Source organism: Octodon degus, unplaced genomic scaffold (genome assembly GCF_000260255.1).
Source record: "Octodon degus isolate 3935 unplaced genomic scaffold, OctDeg1.0 scaffold00024, whole genome shotgun sequence".
NCBI lineage: Eukaryota > Metazoa > Chordata > Mammalia > Rodentia > Octodontidae > Octodon > Octodon degus.
The window spans coordinates 8,598,253-8,625,682 of record NW_004524600.1 but is presented as its reverse complement, the minus strand read 5'-3'; the positions used below and the strand labels follow the sequence as shown (position 1 = coordinate 8,625,682).

At 36.9% G+C, this 27,430-nt stretch overlaps 1 protein-coding gene across 1 annotated transcript in view; it reads left to right on the top strand.

Annotated features, from left to right (window-relative positions):
- The window catches only part of Hbs1l (HBS1 like translational GTPase), a 95,911-nt gene that overhangs the window by 47,902 nt on the left and 20,579 nt on the right, over nucleotides 1–27,430 (top strand). Inside the window, exons 5-8 of the mRNA XM_004628568.2 lie at nucleotides 15,087–15,195; nucleotides 19,798–20,054; nucleotides 20,490–20,655; nucleotides 22,831–22,948. Coding sequence (XP_004628625.1) covers nucleotides 15,087–15,195; nucleotides 19,798–20,054; nucleotides 20,490–20,655; nucleotides 22,831–22,948 — 650 coding nt within the window. The remainder of the gene's footprint in view (nucleotides 1–15,086; nucleotides 15,196–19,797; nucleotides 20,055–20,489; nucleotides 20,656–22,830; nucleotides 22,949–27,430) is intronic.

Below are 27,430 nucleotides of genomic sequence, written 5' to 3'. Positions count from 1 at the left end.
GCTTAGTCCTCTTGGTTACACTACTTTGCCATGTCTTGAGGAGGTACAGCTAGAAGACGCATGGATGTGGAGAGGATGCCTTGGAAGCAGCTCGGAGAAAATGGAGAAAAAGTTCATTAATCATCCATATGACCTTATTTTTTATTTTTATTTTATTTCATTTTATTTCATTTTTGTGTATTTGGTACAGAGTCTCACTATGCAGCTTGGACTCAGTGATCCTCCTGTTTTCAGCCTCCCCAGCAGTGGGATTACAGGCTTGTGCCACTATACCTGGACTCACTGATCACCTGCTCAGCACGCCCCAGGGGTGGGACCAGGGATCGAATCCTGGTCCCTGCACTTGCCGAAGTATATGCTTAGTCCACTGAGCTCTCTCATCAGCACTCATCTGTGTGATTTTAGAAGTTTACTTAAAATTTCACCTGTAAAATGATGGCCTGGATCAAATCACCTCTAAAAAATATGGCCCCCAAATTACATGATATATGAATCTTAATTCAGTGCAAGGACTACAGGGGAGGAGAATATTTATTTTCTTTTTCCTTCTGTATTACTAGTTTCTTCCTTGGTTGCCTTTTTCCCCTTCATTTTTTGTAAGCTGTCTAGATCTGAGTTGCTTGAAGATTTTTAATGGCTCTCATGGAGCCTCTGTTCTACAAACCTGATTATTTTGCTGTTTTCTGTGCATTTAGTCTGTGACAAGGCAATCTCAGGTCCTCAGTGAATGTATCATTGACAGCATCTGGATTAGAGTCATAGCAGTCATTTAAATTACTAAGTAACAACATTCCTAGCACTTAACTCATGACCATGTTCGATTAAATATTTCCTCTTATGCTTGTTTCGTTTCCTATGGTCTCCTGCAAAATTGTCTTTAATTTCCCTGTTTTTATTCTTTCTTCCAATCTTACCTTGATTTTGGACTGTATCTCTGAGAATGTTCCTTTAAAAGTGTACTTATCTTTCTATCCATGCAAGAACATATTATAGTTTAACTTGGCAAGATGCGCAGATGGGAGGTAGTGTTGCATAAAATAAAAAAAGAGGCTGTAATTCTATAGTGAATGAAGGGACTGTCAGAGAAGCAAGATTCTGATGCTGGCTTGGCTTCCTGCAAGATATTGTGCATGTTTGTATTTTTTAATGGTACCACTATCTTTTCTTCCTGGGCAGAGATTCTGTGGACTGTTTTCTTATCTCCTACCTTTGTTCAAGAATCAAAGGTACTAGATTTTGTCTTTTAACACTTTTTAACCTCCCCTCCCCCCGCTAGGGTGGGGAATGAAATTGAAGGCTTCTACACACAGTAGGCGAGTGTTCTGCAGCTGAGCCACATCCCCCAGCTCTTACTGCCTTTCTTCCCTCCGTTCTTATTCATACAAGTATTTTTTTTTTTTTTTCCTTTTTAAAATCTGGGATTGAATTTAGGACCTTGTACTTGCCAGGCAGTTGCTTACACTGCTGAGCCACATCTCCCCAGCCCTTCATGTAGTTTCTTACATGTATTCACATAATAGTCTTACCTTTCAAACCTGTCTCTTGATGGGTGGGGGTAAGGGTCACTGGAACAGCACGTGCCTGCCAAGTGCAAGGTCCTCATGTTGATTTCCACTACCAAAAAAACCAAAAACAAAACCCCCTCAACCCCCAAAACCTTGCCTTTCAATCCTTTTTTTCTATAATTAAAATGTACAATATATTCACTCACTGGCATTATATTATAAAATCAAGTGTTCTAAGTGTTATATCTGGCCCTGAATGAATTACCTGCTTACTAAGTCATACCACTTGCTCTCCTGCCCTATGTCCCAGTGTCATTCTCCCTGATCCTGATCCCTCTCCTTATTTTTTCTCAAAGATTTATTAGAGATCTTTTGAAGGACCCTTTCCCTGACTCTAATAGGGGTGGATTAGAAAGTACCTGTCCCGTGGTCTTTCATCGTTGCAGTTCACATCATAATATGAAAATGTTTAGATGGTAGCTCCTTTTAGACTAGAATTCCTTTAGGATCAGAATCATGTCTTATTCTTTGATTTATTTTTCCCAGAATCTGGCACAGTGTTATAGAGAGCAATTGTGTCTACAGGTTCCCTGTTACCAAATGAAGAAAATGAAGTTAATATTTTGGTTACGTCAGAGGCCCACAGATTTATGCTTTATTTTGGTGTGGAAAGCATATGCTTGATATTTTTCTGAGCACTTTATATAAATTTAACTCATTGAATTCATCAAGCATCTTGATTAATCATTGCTGTTACTATTTTACAGGTGAGAAAACTAGGTTCAGAGAAAGGTTAGATTCACTTGAGGCCATGCAGTGACAAGGGCTGGCTTTAAACTCTGTATGTGGCAGCAGAGTCTCTGGCTTTGCTAACCTCTGAGTGACTGGAGGCTTTTGACATGGCATGGTTGTGAGTGCTCCCCTGGGGGCCATCAAGTATGTAAACTTCCGTGTACTGTTGCCTGTTGCACAGAGGTAACAGTTCTGCGGTCTTTACCTCTTGGGCTTAGCAAGTCTTACTGGAATTGAATCCAAGAATCACTGTACACTTTTGAAGCTGGCCTCTGTGGTTCTTGTATTATTAAGTCTTGGTTCCCTTTTATGAATCAGATTTTTCTGTAATAAAATTAAAACATTTTCATGAGAGTCCTGGCATTTGGATAGTATATAGAAGTTCCATGAGACATAGCCATGCACATGGATAATAGTCTATATTTGAGAACAGAAAAGAAGAGCTGTGTCTTAAAAGCAAGTTTGGGATCATGCTGCAAAGAACTATATAAGGCAGAATTGTTTTGTATAAAGCATGAGATTGATGAGAAGCCTTGCAGACTAAAGTAGAACATAGTTTGCTGAACTAGAGATTAAAAACCGAGTGACGTCAGATTCAACACTGCAGTCATATCCTAAAGAACAAATTTGAGGAAAGAATATTCGAGAAGAAAAATTAAAAGTAAATGATTTTGCTTTTTCAAGCTTGGCTGGACCAAAAGCTAAAAGGATGGCTGGTTTTGTGGGCAAAATCAGTATGGGAGATGATGTATATATTTGACATGATGCTTTTAGGTAGTATATATTGTATGCATTTAATTCTTTTGCTAATTACTTATAAAAGCATTAGTGTTCAACTGGCACCAGTTTTGCTTCATAATGGACATTTATCAATGTCTGTTGTCATTTTTGGGATACTGCTAAAAATCTCACAATGCAAGGCCTGCCCTACACAACCAAGAGTTATCCCATACAAGCTGTCATCAGTGCCAGAACTCCTTTAGAAAATCTGATGAGTGGAGGCTAGATTTTTATCATGAAATTTTCATCTGGTAAGAAGATACTATGTTCAAAGAAGTTATATTTTTAGTACTTTTTCTTTATTCCTTTAGAAGTTCATGTGAATAGTGAGAGGGCTATCTACTTTTTTTGCTGCTACAAATAGCACTACAGTAAACAATGTTGATGCTGTAACTCAGTAATGTTAATATTTTTATAAAACACATTTCTAAGAATTATAGTGTATATAGTAAAATTTTGATTGTGTCAAATTTTGTTTTGGACAAAATGTGTCAGGCTGTGCTCTTGCCAACTGTGACAAATGGCACTTCTCTTCTTCCCGTTGGCTACACTAGATGCGCCTACAAAAGCAGAAGTACTTAGGTATCTCTTATTTTCCTCCTCCTGTCTCCATCATTCCCTCTCTTTCCTTCTGCTGCCATACTTCTTTGACTTGTGTTTGTTGACCTGATCTATGTATTGTATTGTATTGATTGATTGAGGTATGAGGATCAAACCTAGTGCCTTGTGTATACTGGACAAGCACTCTAGCACAAAGTAGATCTGTATCTACATTTCTTTTTCTGAGTACCTTTCCCCTTACTGGTATGTAGGAACTCACACCAGTTAGATTTATTAGCCACTTGCATTTATTTTATTTGCAATTTTTTTTTTGTATTTTTTAAAGAATATGAAATAGTGATAGAAAACAAAAACAGCATTAGAAAGGATACAAGATTTCACTAAACAGGGCTGGCGAGATAGCTCAAGTGGACTAAGCACCTGCAGGGGCAAGCACAGTGACTGGGGTTCGGTGCCTAGCACCACATGCCACGCCATCCCTGTCCCTGGGTGCTCTGAGCCAACCATGGAGTCTGGGAGTCCAGGAATGGTGTGTCTGCTTGTAATCACAGTGGTGAGGAGGCTGAAAGCAGGAGGACCAGTAGGAGTCCCAGCTGTGTATTGAGACCCTGCACCAAATACTTAAAAAAATTTTTTTTTTCTAATCAAAGTAATAGGAATTCAACAATGGTTGCTGTGTTACATGATGCTATCTTCATATTAGTTGTTCAGATTACCAGATATAGACGTGTAAGATTCTTTAAAAGAAAATAAACCAAGTCATTAATAATAAGTTAGAAGAAGAAGAAGAAGAAAAAAATCAGACACACAAAAAAGTTAAGCATTAACTGCTCCTTTCAAAAGACCAGCAGAGATGGGCAGTACAATTATCCAAACTATCCTGCATGTATACCTAAATGTATCTTTTTCCCTTCTTTCATTTGTCCTTTTCCTCATCCCAGTTTTTCCTTCCCATTGAACAATTTCTTTCCCTTTCTCAGTATCTGTCGTACCTTTTATATTTTAATTACTCTTTCAGGTTCTCACACTGGCGAGATAATATGATGTTTGCACATGTGGATCTGAGTCTCTAGTTGCATCCATTTATCTGCAGAAGCCTCAAGTTTTATCTTTTTTATAGCTGAATAGTATTATTGTGTTAAAATACCATCTTTTACATACATTCCTCAGTTGGTGGGCATTTAGGTTATTTCCAAGAGTTAGCTGTGACAAATTGTGCCACTCTAAACCTGGTTGCACATATATCACTGTGGTATGGTGATTTCAGTTCTTTTAGAAAAATACCTAGAAGGAGAATGGCGGGGTTGAATGGGATCTCCAATCCTAGCTTTTTGAGGAATCTCTATACTGATTTCCATAATGGTTGTAATAGCCTGCATTCCCACCAACTGTGATGTCTTTACTCAGGGAGAAATTTTTAATGTCAGAGTTGTCAGTCTTTCATACCTGAAGATTGTAAATATATTTTTGTGCTTTTTTTTTTTTTTTTTTTTTTTTGTGATATTTTTTTTTTTTTTTTTTTTTACTGTGTTCATATCTTTTTTTTTTTCAATGTATTTGGTTCTTACATGGTCTCACTATGCAGTTTGGACTCAGTGAGCCAACTGTTTTCAGTCTCCCCAGAGTGCACACCATGCCCAAACTCAGTGGTCAGCTCAGCACGCTTGGGGGGCAGAACTGGTGTGGCATGTGGTGTCAGGGATCTAATCCCAGTCCCTGCGCTTGCCTAAGCTTGGCTGAGCTTTAGTCTGCTGAGCTATCTTGCTGGCCCTGTGTTCATATTTTTAATCAGTAAGAAGTTTATATGTTGTAGACATGTTTTCTTTAAATTAATTGCCACTATTCCTAGTACAGTAGGTTCAAAAACTTTTTCCAAATGATTTGAGACATTTCTACATAGGCTGAAGTTTTGAGTATATATATAATGTGTACATTTTGATTGTGTATCTTCTCACATATGCAATTCATATTAATACCTTCATAACACAAATATATTCCTAATAATTGGTAAACTTATTAAAGGTGCTCTGTTCTAAATTTGAAGTCTTAGACTGAGTGTAGTGGTGCATGCCTGTAATCCCATCTTTTGGGAGGCTGTAAACAGGTGGATCACTACCAGTCTGATCTAGTCGTGAACAGCCTGTAGACCCTTCCCTAAAATTAAAAAAATTAAAAAAATCGAAACCTGAGGACTTTTTTTTTTTTTTTTTTGGCGGAACCGGGGATTGAACTTGGATCCTTGCGTCTGCCAGTCAAGCGCTTATCCTACTGAGCCATCGCCCTGGCCCAATTTGAGGTCTTTTTATGCCATTACCAGGTTTTAATTTTTTCAGAGAGTCTTAATATCTGGTTGTTCTGGCCCCATTATTATTTAGTTTTTATTTTATGGGATACAGGGTCTCACAGTACAGTTCAGATTTATAGTGATTGTCCTGTCTTTGCCTCCCCAGCACTGGAATTTCAGGCATGCACTGCAACACCCGGTTTTTGGGGCCAGCCCGGTGTGCCTGGTGCTCCAGGGCAGGCCCTGCATGAAGTACCTGGATCGAAGTCATGACTTTGTGCTTGCTGGGCAGGTGCTTAGACTGCCGAGCTCTCTCCCTAGCCACCCCATTATTATTTTTAATTTAAAATTTTATTGGTCATTCTCTCACATTTATTTTGCAAAAGAACTTTGTCATAAATTTGGCATGTTCCCCTCCCAGTCTCATTGAATTTGTACTACTAGATCATTGGTTTTTTATGTGCTCTCAAAACTTTTTAAAACACCATTTGACAAATTAAAAACACTGTACTTTCAAGCTATACTTTGAACATGAACTGACTGGCCACAAACTTTAGCAAATAAGTTTGACTTTCCTTCTGAAGATGATAACTGTAAGGACAATGTTAGGTAATTCTGTAGAATAAAGGTCTGACTTTTTAAAGTTGTGCTTGAGAATGTTTTTTAATGCTTCACAAATACAATGTATTATAGCTTCATTGTGAGTAGATGGTACATTATGCAGATGGTAAAAGCTCAGTCTCTGGAATACTGTGTAAAGAAAATTTCTTTTGACAGAGCCTTAGGTTTCTAGCCACACTAAACTTAATGGGGTGGGGGATGTGCCTCAGTGGTGAAGCTCTTGCCTTGTATGTACAAGGCTCTGGGTTCAGCCCACAGCACTACCCACCCAGACACACACACACACACACACACACACACACACACACACACGCACGCGCGAACAAATTGGTTAATCCTGGTTAGAAGATGTCTGTAGAATAGAAATGGATGTTAAGAGTTAAATCTTGGGAAATGCCTTAGTAAAAGTGTAGGAATTACAGACTGATAGATAAGGCATGGCAACATTCTATGGAGAAATGACCATTATCACATAAGTGTCCATGTTGTTTTAAATGTAATCTTAATTTGGCCATCCTTGGTTTTGTGTGTGTGTGTGTGTGTGTGTGTGTGTGTGTGTACCTGAGATGGAACTTGTGACTTTGTGCTTGCCAGGCAGGCGCATATGCTGCTGAGCTATACCCCTGGCCTGGCCATCCTTATTTCTGAACAGTGTTAGTAGTTACCTTTCCTGAGAATATGAAATACTATGTTTTATTTTATGCTTATTAAATGAGAAAGGAATGCTTGAACAAAAGTCTACAAGAGACCTCTTTTCAAAGGCCTTTTACTTGAAGCTTCAGTTATATAGTCTGCAGAAGTTTTCTCATCACTTTCTCAAAATTTTTGTCCTGTTGGTCCCTCAGTTTGCTTTTTCTCATATTATTTTTCCTTCCTCTTTGTTCACTTTGCAGTCAGATCACATTTTGCTTGTTAAGCCTTTCATAATTGCTCAGGTACACATTTGGAATTTCTCTTGTCTTTGTTCTCATCTGTGTAGCTTGTGTCTCCAAATAGCATTTAAGCTCTTTGAGAATAACTGCTGTGTAACCTTTAAAAAAAAGTCTGGCTATGTCACCTGCCAAAGTTATGTGGCTTCTAGCAGATCAACTCCACTAAACATCTGTATGTGTATGAAGGTAAAGATATGGAAAGCTCCTGGGAGAGGAGTGCCGATAGCACATGCCAGGTTGGCTTCTAGAATTCGTGTCGCCAAACATTAGGATGTGCTTGGTATTGTGCAGAAATAGGGAAAGACAGCCAGTTGAGGATGTTAGGGCCTCAGGAAGAGCTTAGATAACTTGTAAAGACAGTGGTGGTCAATTTATGGTTTCAGAATTCAAACCCACAGGTGTTAACAATTCAGTAGTATTTATTGAATGCTTATTATAGGTAGAGCACTGTAACGTGCAGTGGACTGTGTAAACATGTGGATAAAGTACTTCCTGTCCATGTAGAGCAAGTAGTCTCATATTTAATGTGCTTAAAGATAGCCACAAACAAGAGACCTCTCTCTCTCCTCTTTTTTTTTTTTTTTTCTTCGATACCAGTGATCAAACTCGGGATCTTGAGGTTGCCATGCAGGTCTTAAGCCACTGAGCTCTGTTCCTGGCCCTTAATGTGCCTAAAGAGAAATGGTATGAGTTAGAAGGAATTCTGTTATGTGGACATGCAAGCAGAGGATTTCATGAAATGCAGCAAGTCTATTATGTGATACTATAGAGATTTAGCCTTGCATCCTTTACAAAGGAACATATATTGAAAAAGAATCTTCTGGACAGGAGAGGTAAATCATTTCATGCTCAAGAGAAAAACCTCAGCTCTTTAAAATAGCTGTTAGCCCTAGAAAGGAAGAGTGGAGCACTGGAGGAAGCAGCTCAGCAGGGGGTAGTATCTAGAGACAGCAGGCGCGAGTTTCTAATCATGCTTTGGGACAGAGATTATTGAAATATGAGAAATTAAGTTGGTCAGGCAGATAGGTAATTTGGTGTAGGTGCAGGCCCTGCCATTAACGTGAAATTGTGTAAATTCTTTGTTCCTTGTTTGCTTATAAAACTTAACAGACTGGGCTTGATTAATTGGGAGTGGTTATTTCTGTCTGATGAAAAATCTGACAGATAAGGAGTTCTCTATTATATTAGAAATTCAACAGTAATCATTAGCGTATGAGTCTTCAGAATGTATGTCTTTCAGGAGACCATGATTTGATGGTAGATTTTGCTTGGTTTTGAGGAAGAGATTTATAATTTTATTTTGGTGTGGCACATACTACTTTTACCTCATAGTGGTCTGGTTTACTTATGGACATTTTAGTGGTTTGAGAGTAGTGTGTGAATTGACAAACCTCGAAATCATTCAGTTTATTATATGAAGTGGAAACCATGTTACATAAAATATTAGAGGAGAGGTGGGGTATAATGCAAGCTTGGTTTGATCTCCAGCACTGCCATCTGTACCAAAAACAACATCTATACCATCTATACCAAAATACAAAACCTTCAGAGAAAACTGAAGCTAGTGAAGTGAACTGCTGGAACATAACAGCGAGTCTGTGGCAGGACAGGGATGAATCCAAGCTTCTTATTTTCCATCCAGTCATTTGCTGCTGCCATATTTTGGGACTTGCTGAAAACAGTAGTCAGTTTCTTAAGAACTTTTATTACTATAGTAAATGAATTTCCTATTGGTTGAAAAGAATGAAAGAACATAGTAAACATTGTACATTTTTTAATAAGATACATTTGAATACTTGCGTTGTATCTCTTATTGATGCATGGCTGGTTAGTTTAGTTTTTTTCTGACATGAACTAAAGTAGAGTTTACCTCAGTAAAGTTTTATTTCCCATGCAAGATTGTGCTAGTTTGAGGATAACTTTATAATGTGGTTGGACATGGAAAAAAAAAATAATGTGGTTGGACAAATGGCAGTATATCACACTGCTCTACATAAGAGCTCAGTGGATAACTTGATGAATACAGGTTTTTAATCTTTGCTGATGGGTAACATTATGAATATAAATTATTTTCAAAATAGCCTGAGCCTTAAAGGGAGAATTCTAGAGTTGGACTTACTGAACTCTTTGAAATAGCTTGTGGAATTTTATGTCTATGGTACATTTTTCTGTCAAGAGTGTCCCATAGTTTTTGTTAGATTTTTAAAAAGGGGTACCAGATGTAACAGCCTCCTCACCCTGCAGAGGAATCAGATCCGTAATAGTGGTCTCTGCTTTCATTTAATCAAGTTTTTGAAATACTCTGTTTGATGTTTGATGTCCTATAGATAAGAATCAACAAAAGTATTTTTCTCATTCTGCAGAAGTATTGCAAAATGACACTGATGTTTTTCTGTGCTTAGAGACTTTTTTGCTTAAAGACTTTTTTTAAAAATGAATTTAGTACAGGGTCTCATTACACAGATCGGACTCATAGTGATCCTCCTGTTTTCAGTCTCCCAAGTACTGGGATTACAAATGTGTACCACCATGCCCAGTCTCAGCATGCTCCAGGGGCAGGGCCAGCATCCACATGGCACAGGCATGCTGGCAATGGAACCCCAGTCCTTGTGTCTGCCTAAGCAGGCACTTTAATCTGCTGAGCTATTTGCCTGGTCCCAAGACCTTTTATTACACTGTAGGACCCACTTAGTTTTTTAAAGTCAAAATTTCAGTACGCCAGTAGGACAGAAGCCAAAATCCACTGTATCTCCTTTCTTTTTTTTTTTTTTTTTAATTTTTTTATTTATTTGTGTGTGTGTGTGGCCAGCTCAGCCCACCAGGGGGCGGGGCTGGCTGGCATGTGGTGCTGGGGGATTGAACCGCGGTCCCTGTGCTTTGCTAAGCTTGTTCTAAATAGGTGCTTTAGACCACTGAGCCATCTCACCAGCCCAGTATCTCCTTTCTGTGTTTCACCTAGTCAGGTGTTTCCCTCCTCCCTGGCTGCCCACCTACATATAACCACCATCAGGCCCCCCCCATCCCATTGTCATAGTGCCCTAAGCGTCCTCCTTGTTTTTCTAATGCTTTTCTATTTATTTTATTTCATAAAGCTGGAAAGTCAACTTTATTTTTCTGCCTTTATAACACCATTATTTCTCATCTTGTTTTTCTTCCATTAATCTCTTTCTTTGAGGTTCTTTCTCCTGAATCAGATTTTTTGTTCTGTGGCAGTTATCAGCTGAACAGCCTTGTGATGACTTTTCGTTATTTATCAAAGATTGAAGCCACTGGTAGTTTTTTTTTTCTCCATTCTAAATTCTTTGTGATCATAATTTTCTTGAAACTAGAACATCCAAATGGGAAATCACCCAGTCCAGCTGAAGCATGGACTTTTAGTTCCTCCTGCACGTCATTTGCGGCGGCCTTTACCCTTCAGCAGCACTTCACTTCAGCGTCCTCTCCTTCAGGTGATAACTACTTCCCACGTCCCATTCTGACCACACCTGCCTCTAGTTGTGCCTTTCATACCATGACCTTCTTTCCACCTGTCTGAGGTGATTGAATGATACAGGAATGTTTAAATATAAAAAATTATAGTAAGAAGCAGATTGCGATGAATCTCCCTGAAAATATGTCCTCTGACTTTGAACACAACCCCATCACTCTTGCCACTTTGAGAAGCAGTTTTGGGAAACCTCTTTTATATCTTTATTTGGGCAGTCATGGCTGCCTTGATGCCCTAAATCTATTTGAAACGTTTGTCTTTTGTGGTTGTTTTGGCTTTGAGGAAGAGCCAGAAGTCACATGGCGCCATATCCAGTGAATAAAGTGGGTGATGACACATCGTAATTGTTTTCACAAGCCTGCTTTTCTTTTTTTTATGTATTATTTTTAAAAAATTTTATTTGTGTGTGTGTATGTGTGGCCAGCTCAGCCCACCAGGGGACGGGGCTGGCTGGCATATGGTGCTGGGGGATTGAACTGCGGTCCTGTGCTTTGCTAAGCTTGTTCTAAGTAGGTACTTTGGACCACTGAACCATCTCACCAGCCCTCAAGCCTGCTTTTCTGTTGGATGATGCTCTATAGCGGCATTTGCAGGAGGTGTGTATTTTTAAAGCACTGTTTTTAAAGATGAAAGATTTTCAGAGCTGCTTTAGAATGTAGCAAGAATGATAGGATAAGAGTGTTTGAAGCAAAAGAGTATTTTGAAAGGGATTAATGGCAATATATTTTTTACTGTAATTTAAAAAGTTTAAAATTGTTTCATTCTTCTTATATTCTGCTTTCTCTTAGTGAGTCATCTTCCATCATTTTATTTACCTAGCTTAGATTTCATATTCTTTAGCAATCTTAAATGGTGGGGGTTGGGGGATGATGTGAGTAGGGTCTTGCTGTGTAGTTCAGGCTGGCCTTAAACTTGCTGTACAGCTAGCTCAGGCAGGTCCCTGACTTGTGGTGATCCTCTTGCCTCAGCATTCAGGTGCTGGGATCACTGGCAGACAGCATCATGTCCATCCCAGTATTTTCTTTGTGTGTATGGGCAGTATCTTCAACTACCTTGTTACTTTCTCCTTTCATCTGTTGAGTAGATCCTTGACCCAGCATGAAACAGTTTATGCCTTTTCCTGAATGGCTGAATATTGCTCAGGAAAAATTGCACAGAAAAGCAGTTTGAAGGCCAGGGAGATGGCTCAGTAGAATAAATGCTTGCCTGGCAAATGCAAAGGCCTGAGTTCAATCCCCGGTTCTGCCAAAAAATAAAAGCAGTTTGATTCTACTGTAAATTATCACAAAATTAAATGGAGCTTCAGAACAGTATTACAAATCCCCTTAATTGTAAATATTTAACCCCTTCTTTGTATTGTAATTATTGGAAAACTTATTTCTCAAATCTTTTGACTTTTTTGTTCAGTCTTCAGTTTTAACAGGTAACTGCTGTGTTAAGGAGAAAATAAAACCCATCCATTTAAAATTATCATTTAACTTTTAAAACTGCTTTTTTTTTTTTTTTTTTTTTTTTTTTACTCATCTGGGAGGAAATAATGAACACCCAATGAATTGGTGTGGCACGCATGCCGCTTCCTTTTTTTTTTTTTTGCAGAACTGGGGATTGAACTCAGGCCCTCACACTTGCCAGGGAAGTGCTTATTCTACTGAGCCATCTCCCCAGCCCCAAAACTGCTTTCTTTTGAATAAGAGTCTTTACTCAATCTTGGTTCAGTTTCAACTGCCTCAGAAACAACAATATTGATAATCTCTCCCTAATGTACTCAACCAGTTGACCTGAATTTATCTTTTCCATTGGTGTGGTCCCACATCTCCCTTCTACTGTCAGTCTACCACATTCTCCCTTTTGTGAACAGACACCAGGTTAGATTCAGAATTTCAGAATCTTTGGGTTTATTTTTTTATTTTTCATTTTTTGGTGGTATCAGGGCTTTTGGGTTTAGAAAAGCGTTAACCTTATATACCAGCGATGGTGAACCTTTTACAGGCCAAATGCCTAAACTGCAATCCCAAACCTGTGCATTTATCACAAAGTGCTAACCCTTCTCCAAGTGCACTGTTATCTGCTGCTGGGCTGCTGGAGCAGTGTGGGATGACTTGGTTCACATGCTGACAGTGCTTTGTGGGGAGACTGTGGCATGTGTGCCGTAGGTTCACTACCAGTGTTATGTGCCATTAGCTCCTGTGGGTTGTGGAGTAGCAGCCTATAATCAAATACATTATTTTTTACCCTCAAATGTGTGGGTTTTCACTTTCAGTGGGATAGAGAAGGATTATAAATTCTTTCCTGCCAGGTCATGTCAGGTTTGCAATGTGTTATTTAAAAATATTTCAGTGCTTTTGCATATTGAAATTATAAATAAGAGGTAGTGGACATGTACTTTTGTTTCCCAACAGAAAGTTTGGCAACTCAATTTACTTCTCTCACGTTCTCCAGAAGTGTTTTGTGAGCTGTACTTGTGGCATTTATCTAAAGTGATCATTTCACTAGTGGGTCTTTTCATCCTCATCTCCTTTGACTAACAGCGTCAGATTCTGGTGATGCTGACTCTGTGAAACACTCTTCTTTTGCTTCCTTGGCACCAGCCCCTGCTGGCCGTCCTTCACCTCACAAGTGTGTTGTCATCATCTGTCTTGCGCTTGCTTATTGGCATTCTTCTAAGACTTTGTCCCAGGACCACTTTTGGTTTCTCCTCTATTCTTCATCCCTTGATAGTCATAATTTTTTGTCTTGAAGTACCAGTTATGCTCATGAATACATGCTTCAGCTGAGGCTTCCCCTCTGAGGTTGACCAGTCTGCTGAACTGCCTACTTGATATGTCCTTTTTAGGTATCTTAAATGATCCAGATTCCTGATACATTCTACTGTTATTTCCCCAAACTTTCCCAAACTGATTTTCAGGTGTTACTCATTATTCAGTTCTCTCCATTCTCTTTCTTCATGCCACTTACTTTGCTGACTTTCGTGATACCCACTTCTGTGGAGCAAGGGTTAGGATCTTTGGTGTAGTGCAGAGGTCTTTCCTGGTTGGCCCTGCCCACCTCCCCTGCTTGAGTTTGCTCCTTTCTGTTTCCTCCTGCTCTGAATTACTTTGCTTTCTCTGACAAGGGACTACTATGGAAGCTGCACTATCTGAAATGGTTTTCCAATGCTAGTTAATTTCTACTACTTTATATCTTAGCTCTGATTTTCACTTTGCTAGAGAAGCCTTTAATTCATGTGCCCTATCATCAGATACCATGTATAAATTCTTTAATAGGTTTAGCTTTATATTTGTTGGTCATTGAATGTATTCTTCCCACTGAAGTTTAAGTTTAGCATAAGTGTTACATCTGTGCTGGTTCACCACTGAATCTAGCATATCACCTGTTAGCAGTGATCTTTGCATGAATTCTATAAATTGTTTTTCCTTTTTATTTAGTAATTTCTTTGTTTTTATCAGTGGAGCACAGGTAGTTTCCAAAGTTTTATATGGATCCAATCCTGATGGTGCGTATTAGCAATTATGAAGAAACATTTTTAAAATTTAGAGAATTACATGTATTATGATCATTTCCTAAATCTTATAACTTCATGCTCTTAATTCTTTTTGCTAGCTTGCCCTCTTCCCCTATGTTCTGTGAGGACATCAGTTATGTTACCAAGTCTACTGTTATGTGCAGTAAGATACATGCAGGGTTCTAGCAAAATTCAGCTGACTCTCACCTTTTTTACTAGTTTATAAATCTCATAGGATTATAAATAGGTTAGCCATCTGCTAACTACCCAAACAGTTTTTTAGTACTATTAAAAGGTGTGGTGAGAAAGAGAGGTGGTGTGTCTAGGTGTAATGTTAGAATAGGCTCTTTGCTGAAACTGCTTTGTGACCTCTTAATAGTGAAACTTAACAGTCAGTTCAAAATTAAGAAGAGATTTGGAGGAGGTTAAGCATAAGGTGAGTCCTGACATTAGGGAGTTTCCCAGACAATGGTAAAGTTCCTTTTAGCATTTATAACTCACTAAATTTTTAGCAGAAAAGATACATATTTATAAAGACTTGAGTTTTGTAAAAGTTATTATCTGTAATTTATTTGTTACATATTTCTAGGAATTTAATTAGCCTTTTATACTCCTTAATTAGGAAAATCAGTAGAATCACAGTCATCTCGAAGTGAATCTGAAATTGTGCCAAAAGTTACTAAAATGACTGTATCTGGAAAGAAGCAAACTATGGGATTTGAAGTGCCTGGGTAAGATTTCAGTCTCTTTTTGAAATCAGTGTCACCTCCTGTTAGTCTATAAAAAAAATGATGTTTGTTTTCCATAATGCATCTCTAGTGTCGAGGTATCATGTGTTCTCAATATAACACAGTGCAGAGAGTGAAGGATGAGGTATTAAGCTTGATTCTTGCCTTTATGTATATTCCTTACTCTGTCTCACTTGTTGGTTTTTTCACATGATTTATAGCTACTTCACCACCACCAACAAACTTAACCCTAAGTTGATTGTTTCACCACTAGGTTGCATAGTGGTGCATTTCAGTCAGTAAAACACATAATCATTATTTTCTAATAATTAAAATATTTAAACTCTTATCTTTCCATATTGAATAAAATAGATGTTGGTAAAGACAAAGTTAAACATGCGTAGAATTTTGAATATCTGGTGAAAAGCGATAACAAGTCATACATGCGTAGCACCTTATTCTTTTTTTATTTGAGCCTCTAGAATTCTAATTTTTGTTGAGAAGGGAAGTAAGTTTCTTAAAGGCAATTTTGAAAATAATTGTTTTTTAAACTCTTGTAAGATTTTTCAGTTATCCCTAAGTATTACTTAAAGTTATATGTATATTGTCTGCCAAAAAAGATGAGCAATATTATTAAACATAAACAAGAGTGAATTTTTTTTTAACTTCAAAAATGTAAAATCAGCATCCTTATTTTTACTCCCTTAAAACCATTCTTTTATCTAAGTTAATGGGAGGATCACAAATCTAGGAAGGGAAGAATCTTGACCACTAGATCACTGATGGTGAACCTTTTAGAGAACTGCAACCCAGAACCCTCTTACTTATTTCTAAGTGCTGACACTGCAATTAAACTGAATTCTGAGGCTTTAGTTTAGAGAAACAACTACACATTAACATCTTTTGTTTTGAAAGAAAAACACAATACCATGTGTGCTATAGAGGTTTGCCACCACTGATCTAGATCAAATCAGTTTTTGGATTTTATAAAATAAAAGTTTGTTCAGTTGATTTCAAAGTCAGGGGGAGAAAAGAATTCAAGCGTGGTAAGTGTTCAGAATATATGAATTCAATGATTGCATGAAACAAAAAGGTTAATTTTTGTATTGAATAACTCTTACTAAAATAATTTGAATTATGATTTAGTTATAAAAGCTTACTATGTAGCTTTTTGCCTCTGAATTAGGGTTGAGCTGACATAAGTGTTCTTTTTATCCTTAATGTTTGAGTGCCATTTAATTCTATTCTAAGAGTATTTCCATCGAGACAGAATAATAGAATTTGCAATTCCTATTCTAAGGATTAGAAAGCAGTATGCAAATGGATTTGAATTAATGTACCACATTAAAAATAAATGCATAATTCTCTAAATAAATCATTACAGAAATAATGGGTAATAAATGATCAGGAAATCTAAGTACTCAGCCTGGCATGATGGTGCTGCCTATAATCCCATTACTCAGGCTGAAGCAGGAAGACCATGAGCATGAGGTTAGCCTCGACTGAAACATAGTGAGACCCTATCATACACAAGCAAGCAAGCAAAGAAAATATTAAATGCAAACAAGTCATTCCTGCATACATTACAAGCGCAATACAGCCTTTTCAAATTTTATAAAAACTATATGCTTCCTGAGGAAGGGGACCATTAATGTTCATCATTACATTCCTTTCACAGGATAGTCATTTAAATATTTGTTAAAGCCCTCAGGGAAAAATATATTATTTTAAAAATAAGTTTAGAAGTAATGTAAAAGAAGTGGTCTGTGGACTATTTTGATATGACCTATGGGAGAATTTTATTTAATTCTATTTAATTGTGAGAAGTCTATTTAATTTGATTGAAATACTCAGAAGTGCCTAATAGTGTTCAAGGTCAAACGCGCTATACTTTTTTGGGATCTGAGATTTATGATAGGGATAGATACATAAGCTGTTTTGGTTTAGCCTCAAGAATGTACACAAGCCAGGCGTGGTGGTGCTCCCCTGTGATCCCAGCACTGGGAGGCTGAGGCAGGAGAATTGAAGTGAGTTCAAGGCAGCCTGAGATACAGAGCAAGACTTTGTCACACACACAAAAAAATGCAACTGAAAAGAAAGGAATGCACACAGAATGGTAATGAATGACTTTTCCCTGTTGTTACTGGAGATTAAACTCAGGAGCTTCACACTGAGCTGCATCCCAGCACTTTCAGATTTTTAAAAATTTTGGACAGGATTTTATTAAGTTGCTTCATTGCCCTGACTGGGCTTGAGTTTTGGATCTTTCCAGCTAAGCTTCACTGAGAGTACAGGTGTGCTTCACTCAATTGTACTTTTGAGTTAAGACTTCAGTATTATAGGTGTCTGTATAATTTGATTCCCAATGGTGTCGCTGAAAAACCAGAGAATAGTTAATATTAAGGACTTTTGTATCTGTAAAATCAATCTTAAAAATCAATGAGTATCTTAAAAAATCAATCTTGCCAAGCGTGGTGGCTCATACCTGTAGTCTCAGCACTTAACAGGGTAAGATCTAGCCTGGATAAGACTTTGTAATGAACATACACAAGCTCCCCCAAAATGAACCAAACAAACAAAGAAAATTAGTCATGTTTTCTTTCATACTATAGCATACTTTTCTTGATTTTCAGATTATATAGTACAATATTATGTCTAGTTATTAGATTATAAGCTTTTGAAATAGTTATGCTGAATGTTTGCTAAATATGTTTATTACTTGAAATGGTAATGGCATATGTAGCATATCACATACAGATAGATAATATTAAGGTTAATTCCTCCCCCCCCCCCCCGAACTGGGGATTGAACTCAGGCCCTTGCGCTTGCCAGGGAAGTGGTTATTCTACTGAGCTATCTCCCCTGCCCCTTAAGATATTTTAAAAACTACAAGTTTTATTCTTTTTTAATTAATTAATTAATTAATTAATTTGGTACGGGGTCTCATAAGCAGCTCAGACTGGTAGTGATCCTCCTGTCTCAGCTTCCACAGTGCTGGGGTTACAAGCATGCACCACCACACCCAGTTTCAGTGGCTGGCATGGTGCCCCTGCGGTTTCTCTGATGGCATGGCCTATGGCGCCGGGGATGGAACCTGGGTCCTTGCTCTTGCCATTCAGGCGCTTAGACTGCTGAGCTATCTCCCCAGCCCTACAAGTTTTGTTCTTCAGCTTTTAGGATAATATTGCATATGAAAAAATGTTTAATATTGACAAGAACATCACTGAAAGTGTATTAAAATGTAATTTAAAAATAGATAAAATTTAGTGAAATAATAAATAATCTGATTAGATAACAAGCAATGTACTGTATAATACTGAGCAAAGTTCTTTATTCAGAAATGGAATGTAAAAAATTTAGAACAGGTTATTTAATTTTAGTTCAGCCTCTTTGGGGCTTTTTAGAAGTACAAATACTTTGAATTAAGTAAGGCCTACAATACGCATAGTTTCTCAAAATATTTTTAAAATATAAAAAAAAATCTGTAAAGAACCAGATTCACGGAAAATATATTAGGTTTGCTCAGAAACCAAAAAAACTCCAAATAAAAAAGAACCTTTAAGCTGAGCCAGCCCCACCCCCAGTGTGTGCTGAACCTGCGACTGAGTCTGGATGTGGTGACACACACCTGTCATCCCAGAGCTGGGAAAGCTGAAACAAGGAGGATCATTACGAGTCCAAGCTGCATAGTGAGACCCTGTGCCAAATCTATAAATGGAAAAAAAAAAAAGAACCTTTAAGAAAGTGCAGAATTTCTGTAAACATAATGCATGCACTGAAGATCTATTTTTGCATATATGTGTGTGTGTGTGTGTGTTAGAGTTTTAAATCAAGTGTTTGATGGACTGTATGTGAAAGCTTTTTTGTCAAAAATACTAAAGTATAGACATTTAGAAATATTTCCCTTCACCTATAATATTCAAATAACGGAACTTAACAAAAAAAGGGTATACAGATGAATGTCCATTTTGTATCTGTATATTCAAAGTGGTTAGGATAGATATATAGTTACATTCTCTTAATGAATAGAGTGATTTGTTCTAATGGTGTTTGTAAATAGGATATCATGTCCGCATCTTGTACAGCAATTAACCACTAAGAAGAATGTATGCAAGGTGTTAATTATTGAAACTGTCCTACCAATTTGGTTTGAAACTGTCTCATTGCTATTTTTTCTCAATAAAATTATGGAAAAAATAAAAAAAAAATATTTCCCTTAAAATTCAGTATTTGAGCAAATAAGATCACATTCTGTCCTGTTGAAAGGATGAGTTACTGGTGAAACTAATACTAATTTATCTCTAGTCACACAATTTAGTGTGAATTTTAAAAAATGTCTCCTTTATGCCATCTTTGATGGGTTTGGAATTTTATTAATTTTACAGAGTATGTTTTTCTTAGTTTTTGGTAGACTTTTTTTTACTGGGATCTTCAAGTCTGTGTTTGTGTGGTGTGGGTTTGGTATTTGTCAATTACTTTTTAACAGACTAGCCACTTTGCAGAGATCTAGAAACTAGATTATAAAGGCATCTTTTGTGCCCTGCTGATACTACAGAACATCAGTTGGATTGGATTAAGGACTTTTTTCCTGTCTGCCTTCTGTAGCGTAACTGCTGAAGAAAATGGTCATGTTATCCAGACACCTCAGAAAGGACCTGCTGGTGAAGATCCTGCCATTGCTTCTGACATTCTTGAGCCTGGTACTAGATCAGCTCCTCCTCCCCACTCCAGTCAAGCAGAAGAGCAGAGTTCGACACCAACAGCAGTAAAAAAGTCTGGCAAGCTCCGGCCGCAGGTCGATGTTAAAGCAGAGCTGGAGAAGCGGCAGGGCGGCAAGCAGCTCCTCAACTTGGTGGTCATTGGTATGTCCTTGCTCTGCTAGCCAGCCGCTGTGTGGCTCTGCTTTACCTTGCCTTCTGGGGGCGGGGGCATGGAAATGCTGAGCTCTACACTGGTGCAGTTGAAGTAAAGCAAGGGGTGTTGCATCATAATGCTTTCTGGTCACCCTGGGTGACAATGCCAGGTTACCAGGAAGCTTATTCAACTTGATCTGTAGCATTTTATTTTGTACACATTTAAAAAATGGCCTGTATTGTCAAAGATCACGGGAAATTGTCCCACTCTAGAGATGTGCTTTCTTTCTCCTGTTCAGATGTTTTAACTGTCATTTGATAAAAGTTCTTGTTGATTACTTTTAAATACTGGCCTGAATTATTGAATCACACATTCATGCATGTCTTGGTGTGAATAACATCTGGAAATAGACCTGATATTAATCCTGAATCAATTTTCCATAGGTCATGTTGATGCTGGGAAAAGTACTTTGATGGGCCACATGCTTTATCTCCTGGGTAATGTGAACAAAAGAACTATGCATAAGTATGAGCAGGAGTCTAAGAAGGCTGGCAAAGCTTCATTTGCATATGCTTGGGTCTTGGATGAGACTGGTGAAGAAAGGGAAAGGTAGTACTATTTCAGAATTTTCATTTTAAAATGATAGAGTCTTTTAAAATATATAGTACAATTAAGTATGTAAAACATACCATGAAATGCTTTAGGACAAAACCTTATTAGGGAATTATTTTCACAGTTTTGTTCATTATAATTATGTATTTTTCTCTATGTTTCTATGAGACAAAGTTAAGAGAATGTTCATAAAATGCAAGATAAGACAAAGCAGCACAAACCCTAAGCTGATTATTTTATGGGAGAATTTTCAGTTGTTAGTTCCCTAAGTGATGTCATCTTATCTTGATTTTGAATTAAAGATATGAATAAGACCTCTAAGACTTCCATTAGGTTATAAAGAAAACGTAACTTTAGTAAACTCTTCTATCTGGATTCAGAGTGAACATTAAATCAAAAATAACAGACTTACTCATTTTTATACATTTATATGTTATGTTTTTATGAGAGTGAACAGAAAGAATAATTCAACCTATATCCTTTGTATAGATATATCTAACAACTCATGTAGATATATCTAGATACTTTTCATCTATTTCTGTGTTTACTGTTAATTTCAGAGGGATTCTAACAGAAAAGTGTAGGTTCTTTACACACTTTTGAGCTGGCCAGTGAGCTAATTATCTATTTGATTCCTGTAATGATAAGCATTTTAGATTTTAGGGCACTACGTATAGTTGGCCTGCCTTTCTTTCTTTCTTTCTTTCTTTCTTTCTTTCTTTCTTTCTTTCTTTCTTTCTTTCTTTCTTTCTTTCTTTCTTTCTTGTAGCTGGGATCAAACTTAGGACTTTGTGCTTGCCAGCCAAGCGCTTATGCTGCTGAGCTATATGCCTGGTCCATGGCTGTCATACTTTTGTAGCTACTAATTCTCTGTTGTTCAGCCTGATAAGAATTTTAGAGTATTTTTTCATCCTGTACATAGTAGAAGCTTTTAGGTGCATCATAGAAATTCTTGCAAACTACATTATCTGTTCCTAGAGAACATTTAGGAATATAGTATGTTCCTCCACTATGTTAAATATTTTATGATTTTTGTGTTCTGCTCAGATGTTGAAGAATAAGAATTAGCAGGCTGAGTGACATATTCATATTCTTAGAGTTACCATCTGAGGCCAGAGCCAGGTCAAAAGAATATCCTTCTGTCAAATTATTGAAGGGGGAGCTCAGAATATGTCTTTTGACTCATAACTGTCTTGAGTTTGCTCCTGGTCCCTACATGGTTTATAAGTTATTAAAGAGAATTAAACATCACTTAGGTAAACTCAAATGATGTCCAGTTTCAGATTAAACTCTGAGGACTTGACCAGGGAGACCAGTTACTTTATTAAGGGTGAGCCTGTAGTTCATTGTGATAATAGTTGGCACTTTTTTGATAGTGAGAAGGGAGTTCTGTCCTTTGTTACTTTGGGTGATCCTGGAGCAGACCTCACTTTGTCCATAAATGAATTCCCTTTCTAAATTCCAGAGTTTTCAGATGACTCATTACTTTTGTAGACTTTCCCTGAACTGTTTTATAATCTGAATCTTCATTTTTGTTGCTGAAGAGGCACTGTATTGGTCTCCAAGAAGAATGAAATGGGAGCTGCTGCTCTTCATGCAATTTTTTTTTTCCCCCCTTCGGGACCAGGGATTGAACTCAGGACGCTGCGCTTGCCAGGCAAGTGCTTATTCTACTGAGCTATCTCCCCAGCTCCTCCTTCATGCAATTTTTAAAAATTGGGAATCTTTAATAAGCTCCTGGTTTTTAGTTATGTAACATATTGGGCAACTTTGCAAATGAACATTTTATGAGTTTATTTGTATAATTAATGAACCATAAACAGAGAACATGAGGAAAATTACTCTTGGTAGTATCATTTTTCATTTGATATTTTCTTATATGCAGTGTTTGTTTTTCTCCCATCTAGAGGTGCACAAAATTAGGAAATAATTATCATTTTGATTGAATTCTTGCTACCTCCACAATTTTGTTTTAAAGCTTTATGGGTATAACTCTACTATAGCAATTGTTCTAGACCCAGTTAATACCTTATTTAGTTAAATTAATGACATGAATAATAAAATTTCCATTATTATTTAAGAATTTAGGTGCACTTAGCTTCTTATTAAGTAATTTAACCTACATCTGATTATTTATATAGTACTTTGTAACCATTTAATGTTCTGTTTAAGGGGAGTCACAATGGATGTTGGTATGACAAAATTTGAAACCACGACCAAAGTTATTACGTTAATGGATGCTCCAGGCCATAAGGATTTCATTCCAAATATGATTACAGGAGCAGCTCAGGTACTGTATACACATTTTTTTTTTTTTTTTTTTTGCGGAACTGGGGATTGAACTCAGGTCCTTGCGCCTGCCAGTGAAGCGTCTATTCAACTGAGCCATCTCCCCAGCCCAGTATACACATTTCTTGATACTAAGGTTGTAATTCTAGGATTTTAATTTTAATTTAATTTTTTTATGTATTTAGTACAGGGTCTGTAGGGTACAGGGTCTACAGGGACTCACTACACAAATCAAAGTCATAGTGATTCACCTCTTTTCAGCCTCCCAAGGGCTGGAATTATAGGTGGGGGACACAATACCCAGTCTCAATCGCTGTCTCAGTGAGCCCTGGGGTAGGGCTAGCCATGCCAGGAATTGAACCCTGGCCACTGTACTCTGCCTAAGCAGGTGCTTTAATCCGCTGAACTATTTGGCTGGCCCTGATTTTAATTCTTAAAGTTAAAAATTTTAAATGTTTAAACATTTTGAAAAAATTGAGAAATAGTTTTTCATGATTTCTTAATAAAATCTTTTCAATGTATTACAAAAAAGCAACTGTATAAAGGCTATGAATTATTTGTAGTTAAAACTGATGATAAAATTATATTTAATAAAGTATAGCAGTTTATTTCATTTATTTTTAGAGTGACTTTTAAGATATGCCTAGTTACTCTGATTCCATCTCTGTGTCTTTTTAAAGAACTAATTATGTAAAATATTAAAAGTTTGGGCTCTGTACCCTAGTGGTTTATTTAATTTCTGAAGTAATTATTTTTTACAAGTTTTTTCATAAAAGAAAAAGAATGTGCAGTAAAACTCTAGAAGTACCATTTGCCACCAGTCAAATTGGTCAAAGATCAGAAAACTCCCTAAAACATGGACTGGTCTCATACACTGCTGATGTGACTGCTGGAACTACCTCCTCTACTGAGGGCAGTTCTGGCTTTAAGTAAAATAAGTGACTGCTTTCCTCAAGGATTGAAAAATAATTGCAGGTTGTAAACTTACATGATACTTAATAAGGATACTGAAAAAATATCAAATATATTTTTAAATAATGAAAGCATACTATATAGGGCATGGATTTCTTTCATAATGGATGATTTCTGGGGGAAAAAAGAGTTTAAAATTTAATGTGGTAATGTATCAAAGTATGACTCCAAGTAGCTGACCCAGGGATCCACTCATTGAAAAGGAATATTAATATGAGTATTTGTCTACCTAAGAAGTACAGAGTTTATTTGAAGATAGATAGTAAATATTTTGTTTCATTTTAGAAAGTTACTATATAATTTTAGGCTATTAATTTAAAGTTCATGCACTGAACATTGTGAAAGGTTAAAACACAATTACTGCTGTTGATTGTTGGTTCAGTACTTCATATGAGTTAGACACTATGGTAGGTATAAGGTGTTCATTTAGTGTAATGTAATTCTTACAAACTATTCTTACAAATTATCCCTAATTTAATATCCCTATTGTATACCTATTAGGTATATGTTGTCCTCAGTGCATTTACCAAAGGATACAATGCAGTTTTAATTTCTATTTTTTATGCATTTGTCTATGTATACATGTGTGCATCTGTTTATTCATTGAAAGCCCACTGTGTGCCAAATACTGTGGGAGGCACTGTGGTGATATATTAACTACAGAACATATACTTAATAGTTCAGTGGAGGAAGCAAATATGAGAAAAAGCTGAGTAAAATGGCTTTGAAATCTAGAACCCAAGATTTCATAGTTATCATAAAGGTCATTTATTCCAAACTTTCCAGAATAGTATTTTGGATTAATTGAATGCTATTATATTCCATTATATTAAAAATAAGCTTTTGTGCTCCCAAAGAGAAAGAGCTATAGCATAGACAGTATGAGAAATTGCTAAATAAATTACCCAACAGATTCTTAGAATATAATAAGAAAGAAGATTAGTTAGAACACTAATGGCATTACATATCTTAATACCAATTCAGTGAATTTCAGGTTTTAACATACAAAGGTAAACATTGCAGTTAGTAGAAAAACCTGATCAGAAAGAGATTTATAGTTATTGAGCCTAAGAATTAAGAACTGGGTCTTTTATGTAAACAAACACAGTTTTTATAAGGTACATACAACTCCCTTCATGTTTCAGTGAAATATCACAGAGAGATCATACAACTTCCCTGAAATGTGAGACCTATTTGTGAATATAAGTGTGAGTGAACGAATCAGTTTTCAAATGAGTTGTCCCAGTGTGTGGTCTTAATTATGAAATCTTGATTAGACTATCTAGATGTCCTTGAAGAATTAGCATTTAGCATTTATGAGTCATGAAGGATTAAAAGTAGAAGTAAAACAGGAATATTTAGGTCATGAGAGGAAAAAGAAATAATGTATAAACTTCTCACAAACCAAAATGTATGAATGATACTCTAAATTATGAAGTTTGCTAAGACTGAATTTTTGACTATTTAATTTCCCAATATGGTGAGGATTAGATGAAAATGTAATTGAAATTCTTTAAAAACTGAACAGCAAAAAATGTACTTCCATGGAGGAAGCAAGAAAGAAAGCTCTTGTAGACTTTGTTGGGCCCCAAAAGACCAGAGCTGCCCAAAAGACGAGAGTGCCCAAAAGACCAGAGCCCTTACTGATGTGAGTGGAAGATCAGAGGACCCTCGAGAGAAAATGATCAGGTAGAGACAGCTAACTATGGGAGTACAGGGGCATGTAGCTATTCCCTTCTGGAATGCAGAAAAGATTTCTTTGAGAATAGGTGTGCACTCAGGGAAAAATCTGAAAGAGAAAATGGACATTCTTTAAAATAATGTCCTGACAATGCACTGACAGAATTGATTGATAAAAACAAAAGTGGAGGAACATCTCCATTTATGCAATTTGTTTATGCAGCAAATGCACAATAAAGCACATCTTTATAGCATGCATCCACCAGATGCAAATGGAATCCCATAAAGGACTATTAACACAAAAGAAGTAGGAATCATCCAAGCCATTTTCATTAAGGCTATCAAGGAAAATGAGTGACCTTGACACTGGCTTTCTTCTTTTTCTTGTGTGTAATTGAATATGAAAGGCAAAGTGTCTTTCTGGTTCAAAAAGTCATCCACAAAGTTAGGGAAGTTTGTTACACGAGGTTCTTTTTAGTGACCGTAGAGGATGAATGTGCTGTTTTGCTAATTCATTCATAGATTTTCATTATTGTAATAGTTTGAATATCTTTGTAGATCCATGTTATTTCTCTAGGGTAAGTTGGTAGAGATGAAGTCGATGTAAAAGATGCATACTTTAATGGCTCTTTATTCTTATTTTGAAAGTGTCCTTCACAAAGGTCTGCTTCCAGTCTCATAAAGAGGAAATGAAAATCCCTGTCTCTCTACCTTTATAGTTTTAGATGTTTATATTGTGACTTACAAAAACAAAATGGGCATATGTCAGTATTTTTTTATTGTAGAACTGGGGATTGAATTCAGGTCCATGCACTTGCCAGGCAAGCACGTATTCTACTGAGCCATCTCCCTGGCCCCTAAAAGTTGAGAAGGATTTTTGTTTTGGCGGGCTTACGATGCCTTAAGGGCAGGTCTAGAAAGGCACGAGGATCTGGGGATTGAACCACAGTATGCTGATCCTGACTGCCTTTGCTTAAGCAGGCACTTAAACAACTGAGCTGATGGGCAGACCCCTGTCAGTGTATTGTTAATTTCCTTTTTCTTCCTGCTTTTATTTGCTTCTCGTGAACTTAAATTTTTTCATGTTTTTTGCTCATTTCTATTTCTTTGGTAAATTACTGGTATCTTTTCTACGGAGACCTGCCTTTTTTCTTTTCTGGTAAAGACTGTAGGTTGAAGTTAAAGCTTTTACAGTGTGTGTTGAGCATACTTGTCCCTGTGTACTTTCAGTTTTAATTTGCTCATAGTTTTCCCCTTTGCATTTTCTAAGTTATTAGATAGTCAGGTATGGATTCTTTATTATTTTTGATGTCATTTCGGTTGAGTACATGTTAGTATATTTCTTTTACTTTAAAAGTTACATTTCTTGTTATACAGGTCTTGCTTTATCTTGGTCTTAGCCATCCAGCAGAAAAGTATAAAAACGAGGTATATAAAGTAAAGCCATATTAATATGCTGAGCTGTGAAAGGCTCAAGTCAACAACTTCTGTGGATAGCCGACTACTATTGTGGACTGCTGGACTGTGTTGGATTGTTTTGCTGAATTCATGCACCTGTAGTACTTAGATGCCAATGGAATACCCATTTCTGACAGGACTAAACAAAAAAAGGGGATACAAAGGAAGGACTATTTTGTATCTGTATATGCAGAATAGTTAGGATAGATATACAGTTACTTTCGCTTAATTCAATGAGAAGAAAGATTTGCAGTAATAGTGTTTGGAAAGGATATTCTGTCTGCATCTTGTACTACGGATAACCACTAAGAAGATAACAATGTACAATGTATTAATTATTGAAACTGTCCTATTAATCAGTTTTGAAACTGTC